This window comes from Vombatus ursinus, unplaced genomic scaffold (assembly GCF_900497805.2).
Source record: "Vombatus ursinus unplaced genomic scaffold, bare-nosed wombat genome assembly UNPS02014859.1, whole genome shotgun sequence".
Taxonomy (NCBI): domain Eukaryota; kingdom Metazoa; phylum Chordata; class Mammalia; order Diprotodontia; family Vombatidae; genus Vombatus; species Vombatus ursinus.
In genome coordinates, this window is record NW_020954637.1 from 4,451,265 (window position 1) to 4,470,791 (window position 19,527).

The 19,527-nt window shown below is 46.1% G+C and overlaps 1 protein-coding gene across 2 annotated transcripts in view; it reads left to right on the plus strand.

The window, feature by feature from the left end:
* Positions 1 to 16,271, plus strand: part of ECE1 (endothelin converting enzyme 1) — a 90,731-nt gene extending 74,460 nt beyond the window's left edge. For both annotated transcript variants that reach the window (XM_027841351.1, XM_027841350.1), the window contains exons 15-19: positions 816 to 926; positions 1,241 to 1,308; positions 7,493 to 7,683; positions 12,206 to 12,301; positions 13,811 to 16,271. In XM_027841351.1, the coding sequence (XP_027697152.1) occupies positions 816 to 926; positions 1,241 to 1,308; positions 7,493 to 7,683; positions 12,206 to 12,301; positions 13,811 to 13,987 (643 nt within the window). In that variant the 3' untranslated portion in view covers positions 13,988 to 16,271. The remainder of the gene's footprint in view (positions 1 to 815; positions 927 to 1,240; positions 1,309 to 7,492; positions 7,684 to 12,205; positions 12,302 to 13,810) is intronic.
* The last annotated feature ends 3,256 nt before the right edge of the window (positions 16,272 to 19,527 follow it).

Consider the following 19,527-nt stretch of genomic DNA (forward strand, 5'->3'; position numbering starts at 1 on the left):
AGGACACTAGAATTAAGAGGGGGTGGGAAGGGCTTCCTGCACAAGTTGGGATTTTATTGGACCTTAAAGTAAGCCAAGGAGGTCAGTAGTTAGAACTGAGAGGGAGAACATTCCACGGTTGGGGGACAGATAAAGAAAATGACCAGGGGAGAGTGATGGAGGATCTTATTTGTGGACCAGCCAGAAGGCCAGTGTCACTGAATCAAAGAATACATGGTGAGAAGTAAGGTGTAAGAAGACTGGAAAGGTGGGAGGGGATGAGGTTAGGAAGGGCTTTGAATGCCCAACAGAGCATTTTGCATTTGATCCTGTAGGTGATAGGGAGCCACTGGATTTTATTGAGTTTGGGTGGGGATTTGACAAGAACTGAGCTTTGGAAAATTCACTTTAGTGGCCAAATGGAGAATGGATTGAAATGGGGAGAAACTTGAGGCAAGCAGACCCACCAGCAGGTTGTTGGGAAGGTGGGAAGATGATGAGGATCTCTGCACCAGGGTGGGGGCAGTGTCAGAGGAGAGGAGACATATAGAAGAGATGTTGCAAAGGTGAGATTGACAGGTCTTGATAACATATTGGATGTAGAGGGTGAGAGTTAGGGAGAAATCTAGGATGACATTTAGGTTGTGAGCCTGAAAGACTGGGAAGATGATGGTACCTGCTACAGTAATAGGGAAGGTAGGAGAAGGGGAAGGTTTGGGGGAAAGATAATAGGAAAGTGAGTGATGGAGACCCAAACTGTGCATCAGAACAGTAGAGTGATCCTTGGCTTCCCCCACCAATGACCTCTGCCACTTTAATTCTTGTGTTTCATGCAGGTGGAGCATGACTCCTCCCACCGTGAACGCCTACTACTCACCCACCAAGAACGAGATCGTGTTTCCAGCTGGAATCTTGCAGGCTCCGTTCTACACCCGCACATCACCCAAGTATGAGGCCTCCAGACCATATTGTTGCCATTTCAGCTTTTTCTGTCCCCTCCTTCCCTTCAGTCAATCAGTCAGAAAGCCCTTCTTTTAACTTAGGCACTGGGCTAAACTAAATAATGCAGATACAAAGAAAAAAAAAGCAAAAACAAGTCCTGCCCACAAGGAACTTACATTCTGATGAGAGTGGGAATGAATAGAGATAAAATGTATCTAAATAGGGACCATACAGTTACAGCAGAGATACAAGGTAATGTTAGTGGGGTGGGTACTAGCAGTTTGGGGGACCGCGTAACAACTCTTTCCTTGCTCTGCAGGTCACTGAATTTTGGTGGAATCGGGGTTGTTGTGGGTCATGAGCTGACTCACGCCTTTGATGATCAAGGTAAGTTAGTCCCAGGGGCCTTCTCCTGTCTGAGTTCCCCCATCTTCTTGCCTATCTCTGTTCTGAAGTTTCCAAGACCCAGCGTGCCTGCCCTTGGATGCAGGGAAGGGATGAGGTTTTGCTTCCAAGCAAACCCTAATTCCCAGAGACCAATCTTGATGTCTGAGTTTGCTGTTACCCAGACGTAAGGGGCCCAGAATCAGAGACACCTTAACCAAGCCTTGAAAATAAGCCCCCAAACTTCCCAGCCCACCATATACTTTCACCAGCCTATGTAAAGTAGCACACACATAGTAAAACACATGGTGCTGCTGATACAATACAAAGAAATCAGGAGTTCAAAACCTGCCTCTAATACTAATGATGTGACCCTGAGACAAGTGGCATTCCCTCTCTGGGAATCAGTTTCCTCATCTGTGAAATGAGCTCACTAGTGATAATCACACACAAGCACAGTGGGGCTTGCCTACACTCATTGCTACTGAAGAGACTGAGGCTGGTGGATCGCTTGAGGTCGGGAGTTCTGAGCTTACCGCCAACCACCGGTCCTCACTAAGCCCAGCACCAATATGGCGACTCCCAGGCAGAAGGAGCCATCACGTCACCTAAAGAGGACTGAGGTCGCAGCACTCACACTGATCAGCAGTTGGATCAAGCCAGTAATTAGCCCCTGCACTTCTAGCCTGGGCAACATAAGGGATACACAATCTTAAAATAAAGATCAAAATTATTATTCTTGTTAAATTGATAATAATCTATATTCAATTGATATAGTCATTGATTTTAATAATTCTAATATAGTCATTATAATAAATAATTATGTTATAAGATATAATAAGCATATTAAAATGTTGTATAAAATTAACCATAATAATAATCACATTGTTTCAGCAAATACTTATTAAGCACCTTTTGTGTGCAAAGCCCTGCGGTAGGCACTGAGAGAGTTCCAATAAGGCACAGTCGCACAATTGTAGCCCCTCCAAGTCAGAAGGGCCCTCAGAGGACATCTAGTCCAACCCATACCTGAATATGGATCCCTTCTAGAAAATACTTTGCTCTTGCTCATCCAGCCTTTGCTTAAAGACTTGGGGGAATGAGGGGAAACCAGAGGCCTCCAGAGGCAGCCTCGCCTGCTTTTAGAAAGCTTTAATTGCTTACATCAGGCCAAAATCTGCCTCGCTGCAATTCCCAGCCATTGCTGCTGGTTCAGTGCTCTGGAGCCAAGCCGGGTCTCATCTTTCTTCCATTGCACAGCCCTTCAAATAGCCCTGGAAGCCAGCTATCCTGTTCCTACTAAATCTTCTGTTCTCCAGGCCACACATAACCAGTTCCTTCATTTCCCCAGGCCTCATTCCTTCAATTTACTCAAGGCCCATCATCATCTTAGTTATCCTCTTCTGGGCCTTCTCCAACCTACCAGCGTCGTTTCCAAATTATGACCCTCAGAACTGGCTGGAGTACTCCAGATGTGATCTGACCAGGGCATAGTACAGGGGGATTATCACCTCCATGGTCCTAAACACTCTGCCTCTCAAAGTGGCCCGAGATCACGTTAGCCTTCTTAGTTCCTGTGTTCCACAGCTGACTCAGATTCAAAGTAGGCTTGTAGATCTGTCCCCCTCCCATTTTCATTTTTATTATGAACTTGACAAACATTGGTATTCCCGTGTTTGTATTTAAGTTGTGAAAGCTTAAAACTGCACTAAGACTTTTGGCACCCTCTGTACAAAGAAGATGGGAAATCAGAATTGTGTATCAAAATCCAAACTTCTGTTACCTACAGAGGGTTTTTTTTTTAAGCCTGTGTTAAATTTAGCACAATAGTAACAAAACTGCTCCTCAGTCACACCTCCCCCGTCTTGTATTTGTGAAGCTAATTTTTTGAACCTAGATATAAGACTTGACATTTATCCACATTAAGTTCCCTCTATTCAGGCCTCTCTTTTAACCTGTCACAAAATCATTTTGAATCCTGACCCCACCATCCCACAGCAGTCTCTCCCAGCTTTATGTTGTCCATAGATTGCATAAGCCTGCCATCTTTCCCTCTATCCAGATCATGGATAAAAACCTCAAACAGCTATGACAGGGCCAAACACAAATTCCTAAGTCACTTCACTGGAGGTCTCTTCCCAAGTTGGCACTGAAGCATTAACTCTTTGGTTCTTGCCATTGAACCAGATGGAACCTACCCAACTGCTTTATTGTCTAGCAAATCAAGCTTTCTGACTGGTCCACACAATCAGCCTGAGAAAGTTTGCAAAAGGCTTCACTAAAATCTAGCTGAACTAGACTGACAGCATTCCCTGGATCCGCCAGTCTAGTAACCCTGTCAAAAAAGGAAATAAAGTTAATCTGGCATGACCTGTTCTTTATGAAGCCATGCTGGGTCTTTGTAGCCACATCTTCTCTTTTCAGGTGTTCACTGGCCATCCCTTAAATAGGCCATCCCAGAATTTTGCCAGAAATAAAAGTCACGCTCACTGGCCCACAGTTCTCAGACACTTCCCTCCTCCCTTTTTGAAAATTAAAACATCAGCCTTTCTCCAGTTCTCTGGTGCTTCTCTCCTCCACAGTCTTTCAGCAATGGTTAACAGTGGTTAAACCATCACATCTGCAAGTTCTTCTTTCTTTTTTTGAAGAATGTTTTTATTTTTTTCTCAATTACATGTAAAAATAATTTTTAACATGCTTTTTAAAACAATTTTTGAATTCAAAATTCCCTCTGTCCCTCCCCTGCTCCCTCCTTGAGAAGGCAAGCACTTTGATAGAGATTATATGTGTGCAGTCATGCAAAACATATTTCCATATTAGCCACATATTAGAACACAGACCAAAAAAAAAAGAGAAAAAAACAAAAAAAAGAAAGTGTAAAAAAGTACGCCTCCATCTGCATTTAGACTCCATCAGTTCTTTCTCTGATGTAGATAGCATTTTTCATCCTAAGTCCTTCAGAAGTGTCTTATATCATTGTATTGCTGAGGAGAATAGGTAAGTCGCCCACAGTTGATCATTGTACAATAACGTCTGCAAGTACTTACAACCAGCCTGAGGATGGAGGCTTCCATTATTTTGCCTGGTCCTGTTGAATTGAATTCATCGAGGGCAGCCAAATGTTATTATCTCCCTACTTATCTTGAATTTCGGTTCTCATGTAGCCATCTTTGTTCATCGATTCTCATTCCAAAGCTTTCCATCCTCTGCAGAGCATCCTTATCCCATGAACTCCCAAGAGGAAGCGAGGTCGTTCTTCGATCCTGCTCTTTTCACTGATCTAGTTTGTTGGTAGTAATAATAACAGAACTTCTGACATTTATATAGGGCTTCAGGGTTTGAGACAAACTTTATATCCATTAGCTTAAAAACACCCCTTTTTATTGTTCATAACATTCCTTGCTTACTAGGGTATAGGATGTGTTCAGGGAAGACTAGCCCTCATCCACCTTTGGGGTCCACCTGATTCAGTGGATCTCACCTGTGGCTCCAAGAAGCTGTATGCCGTACAGAGGCCACACCTTGGTAAACCGTTTTGGCAGACAGACTAAACCAGGTTGAAAGTAACCAAAGGCTCTCAAGCTCTTGTGTGACTTGGGAGGGTGTCTACTCCAAGCCTGAAGACTCCCGTTTGTTCCAGTGTCCATGAAGGCAGCTGAAGCGGGCACTATGGAGCACTTAGAATTTGGTTAGATATCGAAGATGCCAAGGTCATCCACTGCATCCCAAGCCATCACCAGTCATTTCAACTTTCGTCTTGCCACTGGTCTTCAATGACTGGAAGAGGGAGTGAGGCCAATAACTTTATGCAACTCTGCCTCACTTAAATTCAGTTTATGTGCAAATCAAAAGGCATCACCCATATCATTTTGCCATTTTTACCTACCTCAAAGGCCTGTGGCTACAGGCAAGTGACAAAGTAGCAGGTGTGGATACACTGGGATCTGTAGTCATAATCCTGTATGCAGGCGTCCCAGGCTATAATGTTGTCTTCTCACTGGACTGAAGCAGCAGTGGGATTCAACAGCCTCCTGGGTGTCTGAGCTGCCATTTTGAAGGACTTCACAGCTCACCTCCTGGCGTGAGGAGGTGCCCTAAAGGTGCCCTAAAATTGCTTCACCCAACCCTAGTCTGATTACCATGGCAGGTGGGGATCCCACCTTGTGATCAAAACACAAAAAATGTACAAAAACTTTTGCAAAGATGATTCCACTATCAGTACATGTAATGTGTGCATGCTTATGGACAATGTGAAATCCAGTAGACCTGGAAGACAAACAGCTCTTGTGAGAGAACTCAGCAGGTATCACATCTAAATAGCAGCCCTGAGTGAAACAAGCCTGGTAGATGAAGGCCAGCTTACTGAAGCTGGCACTAGATACATGTGTTTTCTGGAGTGAATGCAGTGATGAGGAGCACCTTGAAGGTGGCATAAGTTTCACAATCACAACTAATCTAGTTGACAAGCTCATATGCCTTCCGAAAGGAGTGAATAACAGACTCATGTCAACGCAATTGCCACTTGCAGGAAAACGCCACTCCATCATCATCGGTGCATCTGCTCACACCATGAGAAACCCTGATGAGGTCAAAGAAAAAATTTATGAAGACCTGGAGACCTTCATCATCAGTGTGCCAAAAGAGGACAAGCTTATAATTCTGGGTGACTTGAATGCCAGAGTAGACACAGACTACCAGGCATGGCAGGGAGTGCTTGAGAGACATGCAGTCAGAAACATCACTAGTTACTTACTACTGAAGACTTGTACATCTTATGATCTTCTCTTCATTAATACTGTTTTCTCAGGGCAGCTCAGTGGTGCAATGGATAGAGCTCTGCCTTGGAGTCAATAGGACCTGAGTTCAAATCTGGCTTCATATACTTGACACTTAACTATCTGTGTTGACCCTGGGTGAGTCACTTAACCCCGATTGCCTCACCAAAAAGAAAAAAAAGAATCAATCAGTACTGTCTTCTCTTTACCTAAACGCAATAAAATTTCATGGATGCACCCTCACAGCAAACATTAGACTATGTCATTATAAGAAGAAGAAACAAGAGAGTGATGAAGGTGATGTGTGGTGCAGAGTGCTGGACCAATCGTAGACTTATCCTCTCCAAGATAAATACTCGCATTCAACAAAAGCAGTATACCCAAAGCATGACAACTACCAACTACCAGAAGACTTAATGTCAACAGATTAAGGTGCTTCTCCAAGCGGGAAGAGTTCATTGCTAACTTGGAGGGAAAGCTGAGCCAATACATGGTTGGCAACAGTGGAGCAGAAAAGGAGTGGGCAGCTTTCAGAGATTTGGTGTACAGCACAGCATTTACTCATCTGGGCCAGAACACTTGCAAACATCAGGTTTGGTTTGATGAAAATGATGGGGAAATTCAGAAGCTGCTAAATGAAAAACAAGAACTCTGCAGGGTTTACCAGCAGGATAGTCTGTCCATCTCTGAGAAGGCAGTGTTTAACTCCATCAAGAGTAAAGTGCAAATGAAGCTCGGAGAAATGCAGGATTCTTGGCTCAGTAAGAAGGCAGAAGAGATTCAGTTTTATCTTAATGGTAACAATCCAAAGAGCTTCTATGTCCCCTATGAAGGCTATTTATGGGCCAAAGACCTATGGTGCATCTCAGGTACTCGGTGCCGATGGAGCCACATTGATTAATGATGAGGACATGACCCTCTGTTCCTCAGGAGACATCCCAGCCACCCCGGGGAAACCAATAATTCAGTTAACATTTATCAGCCACCTTCTATGTGCAGAACTTATTAGCAGTGTGACCCTTGGAAAACCCTTTAATCTCTCTGTCTCCTTTTCCTCATTTGTAAAATAGGGATAAAACACCCACATCACAGGATTGTTGTGAGGATCAAATAATATATGTAATAACATGCTTTTCAAACCCTAAGTGCTATATACATGTTAGCTATTATTAATAATATTTTTCTTAAAAGAAGACTCAAAGCTTAGATAAGACAAAACCCTGTCCTCATGGGGCATATAGTCTAGTAGCATTATAGTACCATATGGTACCATAGCTACAATTGTATGGTGCCCTAGATACCATATGCTTCAAGCACACAGGTTCTTTCTGCTGACAAGAGGGGAGAGGAAGAGGCAAGATCCCTGGCCCAGGATGGGTTCCTCCTCTCAAGCCTCCTCTCTCTGACCCTAGGTCGAGAGTATGACAAAGATGGCAATCTTCGGCCCTGGTGGAAGAACTCCTCAGTGGAGGCATTCAAGCAGCAGACTGAGTGCATGGTGGAGCAGTACAGCAACTATACAGTCAACGGAGAGGCAGTGAATGGCCGCCACACCCTGGGAGAGAACATCGCTGACAATGGGGGTCTCAAGGCCGCCTATAGGGTAAGAGCTGAGCGGAGGTTTAGCAGTGGTTTGGGTTTTTTTTTTTCCTCTGAAACAAGGAGAGACCAGACGTATTTTTCTGGGATGGTGTCCCTCACTGAACAAACATTTATTAAGCATCTATTATGTCCCAAGCACTATACCTGGTACTAAAGTAGGTACAAATTAAAATTGGGGGTAGGAGTTATTTGTTTTTAATTTAGTTGTTTTCAATTAACAAAAATTTATTTTCTTTCCCTCTCCTTCCTCCCCACCATTAGAACAGAACAAAAAACAAAAACAAAAAAAAGAAAAAAATCCTTGTAATAATTATGCATAGCCAAGCAAAACAAATTCCCACACTGTCCATGTCCCAGAAATATATGTCTCATTCTACATAGTGAATCTATCATCTCTCTGTCAAGGAGGTGAGTAACATTCTTCATCATTGATCCTCTAGAATTATGGTTGGTCATTTTGTGGAGCATAGTTCCTATGTCTTTCACAGTTAATTATCTTTGCAACATTGCTGTTACTATAAAACTCTATGTATATCTATACTGTATATATAGTATCTATATAGTGTATAGATAGATATCTATATATCTGTATATCCTGGTTCTGCTCACTTCACCTTGTACCAGTTCATCCCAGGTTCTGAAACTGTCCCCTTCATCATTTCTTACAACCCAATAGAGTTCCATCACATCCATATACCACAACTCATTTAGCTATTCTTAACTTAGTGGGCACTCCCAGTTTCTGATTCTTTGCCACCACCAAAAGAGCTGCTATAAATATTTTCATGGATCCTTTTTCTTTTATTTCTTTGGGACATGGCAGCTTCTGCCTTTTTGCGAAATCTACTGGGAGGGATAAGATATTCACCCAGCAAACATAACTAGGTGCCTTCCTTGTGCTAGGGCTAAGGAAAATCAGTCATTCAGTTAATTTATTTGGGGGTGGGAGCTTTAACTTAATTTTTTTTTTCAATTAACAACTATATTTTCTTTCCCTTCCACCTTCATCCCCTCCCATTTTGGGGGGGTAGGAGAGAGAAAAAAATATCCCTTTGGTAATGGCATAATCAAACAAAACAAATTCTCATGTTGGCCATGTCCAAAATTGTATGTTGCTTGCTACATCCTGAGTCCATCAACTCGGGGAGCTTCATCATGGATCCTCTCTAATCATGATTGGTCATAGCTTATTCAGAGTTCTTAAATATTTCAAATCAATATATATTTATTAACTGCCTACTATGGGACAGGCTGGACATTGGGGATACAAATACAGGTATGGTCCCTGCCCTCACACAGCGGAGGGATAGACAACATACCCTTACGGACAAATGTAATACACAATATTAGATGATTGATACATTGAAGAGGTACAGAACCATGTTCCAGGTCAGCCTTGATGAGGGAGTTTATGAGAGAGAGCTTTGTGTAGTGATGAGAGCACTGGGCTTGGAGCCAGGGAAACCTGGGTTCAGATCTTGCTTCTGACATCTACTAGCTGTGTGATCATGGGCAACTCACTCTGCCTTTCTGAAACAGTCAGCAAGCATTGATTAAGCATCTGCCACATGTCAGTCACCATGCCAAGTGCTAAAATTTGGAGGACAAAAATGGAACTGTCCCTGCCTACCCTCAGGGGGCTTCCATTCTATCAGAAGCAGCATGGTATAGTCTATATATTGTAGTGGATAGAATATTAGACTTATTGTTGTTTGTCCTTCCTTCTTGAAGAGGACCATGACATCAGGGAGATGATGCCATGACGTGCAAGCAAATTGGATTGAAGTGAGGGAGGCTGTGCAAAGTCACCAGCCTTGCTTTCTCCTCCCAAGCCATCTGGGTCCAGTGGCCAGATATAGATCAGGATGACTGGAGATAGCCCCCGACTACTAGACTTGGAGTCATAACGAAAGACCTGGATTCAAATCCCATCTCCAATACCTGCTAGCTGTTATGACCCTGGACAAGTCAGTTAACCTCTCTGCCTCAATTTCTTCCTCAAGGGGGGTGGACTCAGTGGCTTTGAAGATCTCATCGTGCTCTAAAGCTGTAATCCTACATACACGTAGATAAGTAGAGGTGGAAGAAATAAGCAAAAATGAAATTAATCAATATCCTTGGTTTCTTCAGCTAAAAAAAAAGACACGATAATAATACCTGCAGTCCTTACCTCACATGGCTGTTTTGAACATTAAGGGAGATAACACATGTAAAACGCTTTAAAAGTCTGAAAGAGCTATGTAAAAATCAACTCTTGTATATTGCCTACAGGAAAGATCAAGGAGGGCTTCATGGAGGAGGAGGGATTTGAACTGAGCTTTGAGGAGTGGGTAGGAATCCAGCAGGGCATGTTACAGGCAGGGGATGCACTTCTGGCTTAGGGAATTTGTGGGTAGAATTCCGTAGAATGTGTTTTGGGGGGACAGAGGAATCCAGTTTGACTGGAGCACAGACCAGATTTTGTTTTTGTACTGACTTGATGATTTCATTATTATCAGTCTCCTTCTGCTAATTAAGGTCAGCTCCTTTCTTGCAACTTTATAGGCTTAGAGGGCAGTGAGAGGTCAAGTGATTTGCCCAGGTCAAACAGCCCCTTGTGTTGAAGACAGAACTTGAACCTGGAGCTTCCTGACCCCAAGACCTGTGTTCTACCTACCACGCCCCTCTGCCTCTCAGTGTACAAAATTGAGAGCAGTAATAGGAGGCAGGCCAGCCAGCGATGCTAAAAGCAGTAGATGCATTTTAATTCTCATAAGGGAAGACCTAATTTGAGGGGCAAGAGCACAAGGGAACAGGGGAAAGGGAGGAAGATTCTACAGTGGAAGTTTTTAATCTGGAAGACTGCAGATACTGAGGGTTCTGGAGAAGGGGCAGGGTGAGCAGCGTGAACTTGGGAGCTCCAAAAAGGCACAAATAAACAGGTTTGGGGGAACTGCTGCAGGCTGAGCAGTAAGTGGAGCATCCATCGGCCCCCTCCTCTGATAGCTGCACACCTGAGGGAGCAGGATTCTCGTTTTCTCTGAACCCCCTTGGGTTGTTCCAGAAAGGCAGGAAAGCCGGGGAGCAGAAGACAGGGGTCCCAGTAAGCACCCCTTCATCATTCCCCCTCCTGACCAGCTCAGAAGTCACTGCTAGAGACCCCCGGAGAGCTAGGAGATTTCCCTGGGGATTTCAGGCAGGTCTAATGAATAACCAGGAGAAGAGGCAGCAAAGGAGTGAAAGAGTAGGAAGAAAAGGAGAGAGCAAAGAAAGTGGGAGAGAAAGAGGAAGGGAAAAAAAATCCTTCTAAGCTACAGGTCTCGCAGGGTCTGTCCTCTGCTTGGAACCTTCAGGACCTCCCTGTTGCCTCTAATGTCCAATACAATGAAACATACATTTTTGGATGAGTTTATTTTGATTGATTTCACTCATTCGTTATAAGAGAGAATTGATTTTTATTTATTTATTTTTGGTGAGGCATTTGGGGTTAAGTGACTTGCCCAGAGTCACACAGCTAGTGAGTGTTATGTGTCTGAGGTCAGATTTGAGCTCAGGTCCTCCTGACTCCAGGGCCAGTGCTCTATCCACTGCGCCACCTAGCTGCCCCAATTGATTTTTTTTTTTAATTGGAGGGGGGTGAGTTATTAAGGCTGGTGGTAATAGTGCCCGAAAAAGAGCAAAAGGAAGAAAAAATCATTTAAAGAAGAGGAAGAAGAGGACAGAAGGACATTCAGAGGGAAACACAGATAAGCAGGACAGCTTTGAAATTAACATGTTGGATTTATATCTTGCTAAAAGGAGACAAGCTAGACATAGAAATTCGTGGTTTCATATACAGTCCTCTTTTTCTGTTCTTCTTTGTACACAGAAACATTCACGTTTGTTGCTATTTTTCAAACTCAGAATAACAAAGACTAAATTTTTTTTAAGTCTAGAGCAGCAATATCAAAACTCAGATAAAAACAGGGGCCATGGGTCCGCATGCATAATTAGTTTTAAAATGTATTTTTATCTGTATTTTATTGTACTTTATTTTGTAAAATATTTCCCAATTACGTCTTAATCTGGTTCACGTGGGAGTGTTGTGGGCCACATTTGGAGCCCACCAGAGGTGTTGATACCTCTGGTCTAGAAGTCCTGAATTAAGGTGTGAGTAGAGAGAAGGGAACATGTGTGAGGGGTGGGGTGGGAATAACCGTTTAGCTATAGGGAGTGTGAGAAAAAGACAGGAGGCCAGGGACATTTTTGGATGTTGCCCCTGTGCCTACCACGCAGTAGGACTTGGTGTTTGTTGAGTGACTAACTACTAATTGCATGGAAGCGCCTTGTGGGCAGAGGTTGTCAGTTTTTGTCTTTGCATACCCAGCACTTGGCGAGTAGTAGGGGGGCCCTCCGAATGAATTTGTGAATGAGCCCTCTTCTTGGCAGGCTGGGCCAAGGTCCCCCAAAGTCTCTGGGTCCAGTCACTGCCGTCAGCCTCGGAGTGCTGTGCCTCAGCTCCCTGTTCTGCAGGACCACTAAGATCTCTTCTCTGCCCTTCACAGGCCTATCAGAACTGGGTGCAGAAGAATGGGGAGGAGGAGACTCTGCCAACCCTGGGCCTCACCAACAACCAACTCTTCTTCCTTGGGTTTGCTCAGGTGGGTTCTCTGGTCTGTCTTCTTGAGCATATGTCTGCCAAGCACAATCAGGGCAACCCTTGAGATCCGGTGGAGGGAGAGTGAGCAGAGCAGAGGCCGTGGGAAACCGTGGAAGGCACTTACAGGGCTGAACTTGGAGTCAGGAAGACCCGAGTTCAGAGCTGTGCGACCAGAGACAAGTCACGCAATCTCTGTCTGCCTCAGTGTCCTCATCTATAAAATGGGAATAAAATAGCACCCACCTCTCAGGGTGGCAGTGAGGATCAGATGAGATAGTGTTTGCAAAACCCTTCACAAACCTTAATTAAAGTGCTATTATACTCCAGAGCAGACTCCCAGGCAGACTGGACTGAACCCAGAGCCACCGTCACAGTCTGCTTGTATGACCTTGGGAAGTCTTTGATGGCCCTCTGCATCAGCCTCCTCATTTGTGTAGTTAAGGTTTGCAAAGTGCTTTACAATTATTATCTCCTTGACCCTCACAACAACCGTGGGAGGTAGGGGCCGTTATTATCCCCATTTTACAGAGGAGGGAACTGAGGCAGTGAGAGCGGCTGCATCACATAACTTCCAAGGTCCCTTCCAGCTCTAAAACTGTGAGAATGTTGATTCTCCCAGACCACCATGTCTAGTGAAGACTTGGGAATGCAGTAGGGAGTCTGAAGTCCCAAAGAAGAAAGAGGATATAGACAGGTGGGGATGGCAGACCCCATCCCTGCCTCTTTTCCTTCTCCCACACACCAAGCACTTCTCCTGTGTTGCCTTCTCCCTGGCAGTCTTCCAAGGGCTAGAAGGACCACCCTCGAAAAAGGCAGTGTGGCATAATGGATATAGCATTGAATGGGGAGGCCAATAAGATCTGGATTCAGATCCTGGTTCAGACACATCCATTAGCTGCATGACAGTAGGCAAGTCATTTAAATTCTGCCAACCTCAGTTTCCATATCTGTAAAATGAAGATATTAATAGCACCTACCCCACTGGGTTTTTTAAAGTGCTTTGTAAAACTTTAAAGAGTTATATAAATTATTATTATTATTATTAATTATTATTAGATCTTAGAGCTAAAAAAGGACTTTACAGGGGCAGCTAGGTGGGGCAGTGGATAGAGCACTGGCCCTGGATTCAGGAGGACCTGAGTTTAAATCTGGCCTCAGACACATAACTCTTATTAGCTGTGTGACCTGGGCAAGTCACTTAACCCCCATTGCCCCTGCCCCCAGAAAAAGGACTTTACAAGCCACATTCATTTAATTACCTCCTTTTTTACAGATGAGAAAACTGAGGTCCTAAGAAGTTAAGCAACTCACTCAACGTTACTTGGTTAATAAAAGGCAGAGCTGGGATTTGAACCCAGGACCCATAATTCTAGATGCTCCAATCTTGCTACTATATCATACCACCTCTCCTCTTCTTAAAACTCCAGAGCAGGAAAAGAAGGCACACTGTCCTGACTCTGTCCACATCTCCAGTCACCTTGACCTCTCCCACTTGTTCCCTACAATGCAGGTCTGGTGCTCAGTCCGTACCCCTGAGAGCTCGCACGAAGGCCTCATCACAGATCCCCACAGCCCCTCTCGCTTCCGGGTCATCGGCACCGTCTCCAACTCCAAGGAGTTCTCAGAACACTTCCATTGCGCCCCTGGCTCCCCTATGAACCCCCATCGAAAGTGTGAAGTCTGGTAGAGGTGAATCCAGGTGGAAGGAGACGGATGGGGAGTTATGGGAAGGACAGGCAGGACAAAGACCCTGGGGGGGAGGGGAGGGGAGGGCCAGAGGGAGGGAATGAAATAGTTCGCCCCGTCTGTCCAGTATTGAAGGCGTTGCCCTGGCCCTCCTCCTTGCCCAAGCACCCTCCCTCTCCACCTTCGAAAAGCTCTTCATGGGAAGGGGTCCAAAACCATGGGCTTTTGGTGCCAACCAGAGATTGGATCCACTGTGAAAACCCTGTAATTGCAAATCACTTGTGAGTCAACTCTTGCAATGGCCATGACAGGTGTTTGTGTGTCTGTCCGGCTGCTTGGGGGCAAGGGCAGGGAATTAGCTTTGTTGTGTGTCACTTGCCCCACCTGTGCTGGATGACAACGGATACACCCACAAACACCGCAGTGTTAAGTGCTTTAAAAATCTCTATTTTGGGGAAATTCGTTTTGGAACATTGTGGAATACACTGGAAACCTTCAGGGAAAAATGCATTTAAAACACTTTTTTTTTTTAAAGAAAGGATTGGTATATTTATTATGTTTTTTTAAATAACCTGTGGACAAGGGAAGCCCCACAGTGACAACTCTCTTCCAGCCCCCTCCACTGGCTGCTGAGTTGAGGCTGGGGCTGGTAGTGCTGAGCTGAGACCATGACTCCCCAGAAGTCCCATTAAGTAGAGATGAGGGTAGGAGATGAGGAGGAGAGATTCAAGATGGCAAAATCAGTCTCTGGCACCGTCCCTCCTTCCCTTTCCTTAGCACCTAAATCCTAAAGCCCCCACCCTGTGCTCAGCCAGTGAGAGCCCTCAGCAAGGTTCTGCTTTCCCAGAAGGGGATGGGAATAGGGAAGATAATCCCATCCACCTGTGGTCCATTTCTAAAGGGAATTTATAGTAGGAGGAGAGGCTGGGGAGCGGGATGACTTAGGTCCTCTGCATCTTGCCAGCAAAAACCACAAACCTCCCAGCCCCATAAAAAAGGGATGAGTGTAGCTTCAGAGCCTGGGCCTCCTAGGCTTCACTGCCCTTGTTTTCTTCCTCTTTGTAGTGTGACTGACACATATCGTTGCTGGCTGCTGCCCTCGGCCCTTCCAAGTGCCAGCCATTTCAGCATTCATCACTCTGGTCAGCCCCACACCAAGCCCAGCTAGAGTTGGGTCCCCTGGCTGTGCTGACAGTCTGCCTAGGATCCTGTTAGAGAAAGTAGGGGGTCAGAAAACCCCTCTTGGCCACTATGTCTTAAGCTGAAACATCCTAGCATCTATCCTCTTTGCCCTTGGCTGACCCTAAGCTATCTGTGGGGCCCAAATGACCTCTTGTGCACTGTAGGCCTCTAGACTCCTCTTCCCCATGCCAGTAGGGCCTCTGGGGTTTGTGGTTCCTGCCTCTAAGGAAGGCTGGATTGGTTCCCCACCCTCACCCCCTACCCACCATGACCTTAGTACCATCTCAGCCCAGGCCTTCGGTCCTCTCGTGCCTTATCTAGGGCTCTGCCCTAAGGAGAACCTCTTTTTTCCACAAAGAATTCCCACCAAGTGTCTGACTGGCTTTCAAGGCCACCCACCCGTGTGTACACACACACACACACACACACACACACACACAGAGTCACACTCACACACACAGTCACACTCTCTCTCTCACACACACCACACCCCTCCCTCTGCATTTGGACCAATTCCCTGAGAGTCCACTGAGCCCCCACCCCAGGTCAACCAAGAGGCTCAAAACTAGAACCAGCTAAAGTCTGAGACCCCAAAAAGCCCAGGAGCCCTTGGGAGAGCCCAGGACAGCCTGCACTATCTGTTGTATTTCCCAATTTGGGTCAAACAGTAGTTTCTTCTGCCCTGAGCTGAATGGGCTTCTGCCCCTCTCCCTACAGGTGGTCAGTCTCCTGGCCACCCTGCCAAGCTGAGCAAAATCTGTGGCCCCAGGGGTCAGGACTCTCCAGGGACCTGGTCATTTCAACTGAACTTTGGGGAGGAGGAAAGAAGGCAGGAAGGATTTTTAAGACAGAAGCCCAAGCTAGCTGACCCAGACCCTGTTCTAATAAAGTCTTCTCCCTTTCTGAAAAAACAAGGCCCAGCCAGCCAGTGTGACCAGCCCAGGGTAGGCCTGGGGCCCAAACCCTAGAGCACGTGTCGGTCTGTCTGCGGGCCATCGTATCTGATGTGTGCCCTTTGGTGGCTGCTGCCTCCTTCTCTTCTTGTGCTTACCTTCCCACCCCTGCTTTCCTTCCTCTTCCTGTCTCTCCATGGATTTCCCTTCTCCCTGATTTCCTTCCCCCCTTTCCTCTCTTCTTTCCCTTCTCCTCCTTTCCTTTCCCCTTCCTCCCTTTCCCCTTCTCCCCTCCCCCCTTCTCCCCTCTTCCTCCCCTCCTCCTTTCCTCCCCTCCCCCCTTCTCTCCTCTTCCTCCCCTCCTCCTTTCCTCCCCTCCCTGCTTCTCCCCTCATCCATTTGTCTCTGTTCTCAGGAGTTTCAGGGTGAAGGGCAACCTGGTATCCCAGCTGGAAGTGATCGGAGGGTGGGTAATCCTTCAGAGGAATGTGGAAGGGCCTGATTGTTTCCACATGTTGTGTGGGGCTGGGGGAGGGGCAAGGCAAAGAAAGAGAACTGGAAGGGAAAGACCAGGAGCCAGTGACCACCCCCCTCCCCAGCAGCCCCTCAGGGCACGCAGCCAGAGGCCAGGGCTTCTGGGGAGGGGGCCTGTGGGGGGCTCTGGCTGGCTTGTCAGCCTGCTTACCAGGTGTGTGGATGGATGTGGGGACTGCGGGAAGGGGGTTCATTTTTATTTTTATTTTTTGTGCTACTGTAGTTTTCATTGTGGCACTTTTGTTATTGAAATAAAGGACTTCTACCTGAGGGCCACATGCGTCTGTGTCTGAGGGCAGCCAAGTGGTAAGGGGGCCTGGGAGTCAGGGGAGGAGAAACACCAGGAGAACCCAGCACCTGGGGAGGCCTCCATTTCCACATTGAGAAAATGAGCGATGGATTAGATGATCTGTAAGGCGCCTTTCAACTCTGACATTCCAGGTTCTAAGGATTCTCCCACTTCTGACATTCCATGTTCTAAATCCCCTCCCAGCTGTGACATTCTGTGTTCTAAGGGCCCTCCCAGCTCTGACATCCTGTGCTCTGAGGGTGACATCCTGTGCTCTGAGGGTCCTCCCAGCTCTGTCATCCTGTGTTCTAAGGCTCCTCTCAGCTCTGACATCCTGTGCTCTAAGGGCGCTCCCAGCTCTGACATTCTATGTTCTAAGGGCCCTCCCAGCTCTGCCATCCTGGGTTCTATAAGGGCCCCCCCCAGCTCTGCCATTCCTTGCTATGAAGTTTCTTCCAGAGTTACTCTTGTGATTCAGTGGGACTCTGGATTATGTGCCAGCCTGGCCCAGGCCTGCCCTTTTAGGGAAGGCTGCGTACGGGCACCCGAAGCAGAAGCTGAGGATGGGGGGGGGCGGTGTGTGGTGGGGTGTCAGGCCCACCTCGGTTACCTGGATATCTGGCCTTCCTTCCTTTCCCTTCCCCACCAGCTCACCCACAAAATGACACAGTTTGAGCTCCCCCTGCTGGCTGCATTGCAGTATTTCCCTGCTATCAGCAAAGTGAGATAACAGTGAATGATTTCTTCATTATTGGGGGGTGGATGACCTAGGTGCCCTGGCAGGACCTTTGGGTTCAGGCCCTGTGATGAATCATGAGTCTGCTGAGGCAGCTAGGTGGTGCAGTGGACAGAATGCTGGTCCTGGAAGACAGAAAGATCCAATTCAAATTTATCAGCTGTGTGACCCTGGGTAAGTCACTTAACCTTTGTTTGCCTCAGTTCCTTCAACTGTAGAATGGAAATAATCATAGGCTTACCTTGTAAGCTTGTTGTGGGGATCAAATGAGATTATAAAGCATTAACGCAGTACCTGGCACATAGTAGGTGCTTAATAAATGCTTGTTTCCTTCTTCCCTCCCTGTTATCTAAGGATAGCCTAAGTAGGTGCAGGGATTGACTCTTCACTAGGCCAGAACAATTCAGGAAGGTTATCTAGTAAGGTGTGGGGGCGGGGTTGTGCTCCTGCTTTCGCAAGGAGAATAGCCACACAGCTGAACATTCTCAGCACCACCTCAGAGGGCATCTGGTCCACCCTTCCCCTGAAGTTAGACTCTTCTCCAGCAGCCTCCCCCTGGAAGACATCCTAGGACCTCTCAAGGCATCGCCCCTCAGGGAGGGGAGACCTCAGAAAGAAGTGGGCTCAGGATTCAAATCCCACCTTTTCTACTTGTTAGTTGTGTGACCGTGTCAAGTCACTGAATCTCCTTGGGGCCTAAAAAATAAAAGGATTGATGAGATAGCCCCTAAAATCCCTTCAGCTTTAGCTCTGTTTTTGAGATAGTTCTCTCTCCATCCATCCAGGGTTTGAGGCATCTTTGTTCAATGGATCTACATCTGGATTTGAGCTCAGAAGGCCTGGATTCAAATCCTAGGTCCAATATCTGCTGACATGGGTGGCCGGAGAGGGGCAAATCACTTCCCCTTTCAACTTTGTAAAATGTGAAAAAACCCTATCTGTAATGTTGATAAAGAATTTGAACTTTATGCCTGGATGGCCTATGAAATACTGGAGAAATGGAAGCTCACGTTATGGTTGTTACATAAAGAAACGGGAATTGGGAAGAATGATCCTAGGATTTTGGATTGTCCCTTAAAAGGGGTTGGTGTAGCAGAATAGAAACTGGGCCTTGATGAGTTCAGTCTTCGTTTCACAGGGGAGGAAATTCCAAGTCTGCAGTGGGAAAGTGACTTCCCCGAGGTCACCCAGCCACTGAGTGATATCTCTGGGATTCAAACCCTGGGTTTCTTGATTCTTGAGCCAGAGATCTTTCCATAGCACACCTCACTGACCATTTTATAGCTGCCAAAACTTGGGTCAGTTCAGCAGCTCCAGAATGGAACTGCTGCCCCGACCATCTCCTCTTACTACTGTTTGTGTGGCTGGGACATGCGTCCAGGTGCATCTTCCTTACCTCACAGCTATCCTCTTCTGCCCCCCACACCTTTGAGAGTTCTCAAATGCCTACGAAGTAAAGCCTGGGGTTCAGAGAAGCTTCCCCTCCATGAAAGGATGCCACCCAACCTTTCCCGTTTTATTTCTTCCTCTTCCCCACCAAATAATCTATGCTCCAGCCAAGTTGTATAGTCCATTTTGACAAACATTTGAACTACCTTTTGTGTCCTAGGCACTGGTTTGGGTAATATAGTCACTGTCATGGAGCTCACTATTTAGCAGGCATATAAGACATGCAATATTACATATTAAGATAATAAAATACTATGTTATTGGAAGACCCGGTGAACCAGAACATTCTAAGAGGCAAAGAATTTGGCCTGTTTAACATGACTCAATCCGGGCCTAGATTTTCCCGTCTCTGTGTCTTTACTCAGCCTGTACTCCACCCCAGGAGTGCTCCTCTTTCCCTGAAGTCCTAGGCTGAATTCCTGCCCATTCTTGGAGGCAATGAGGAACAGTGGGAAGAG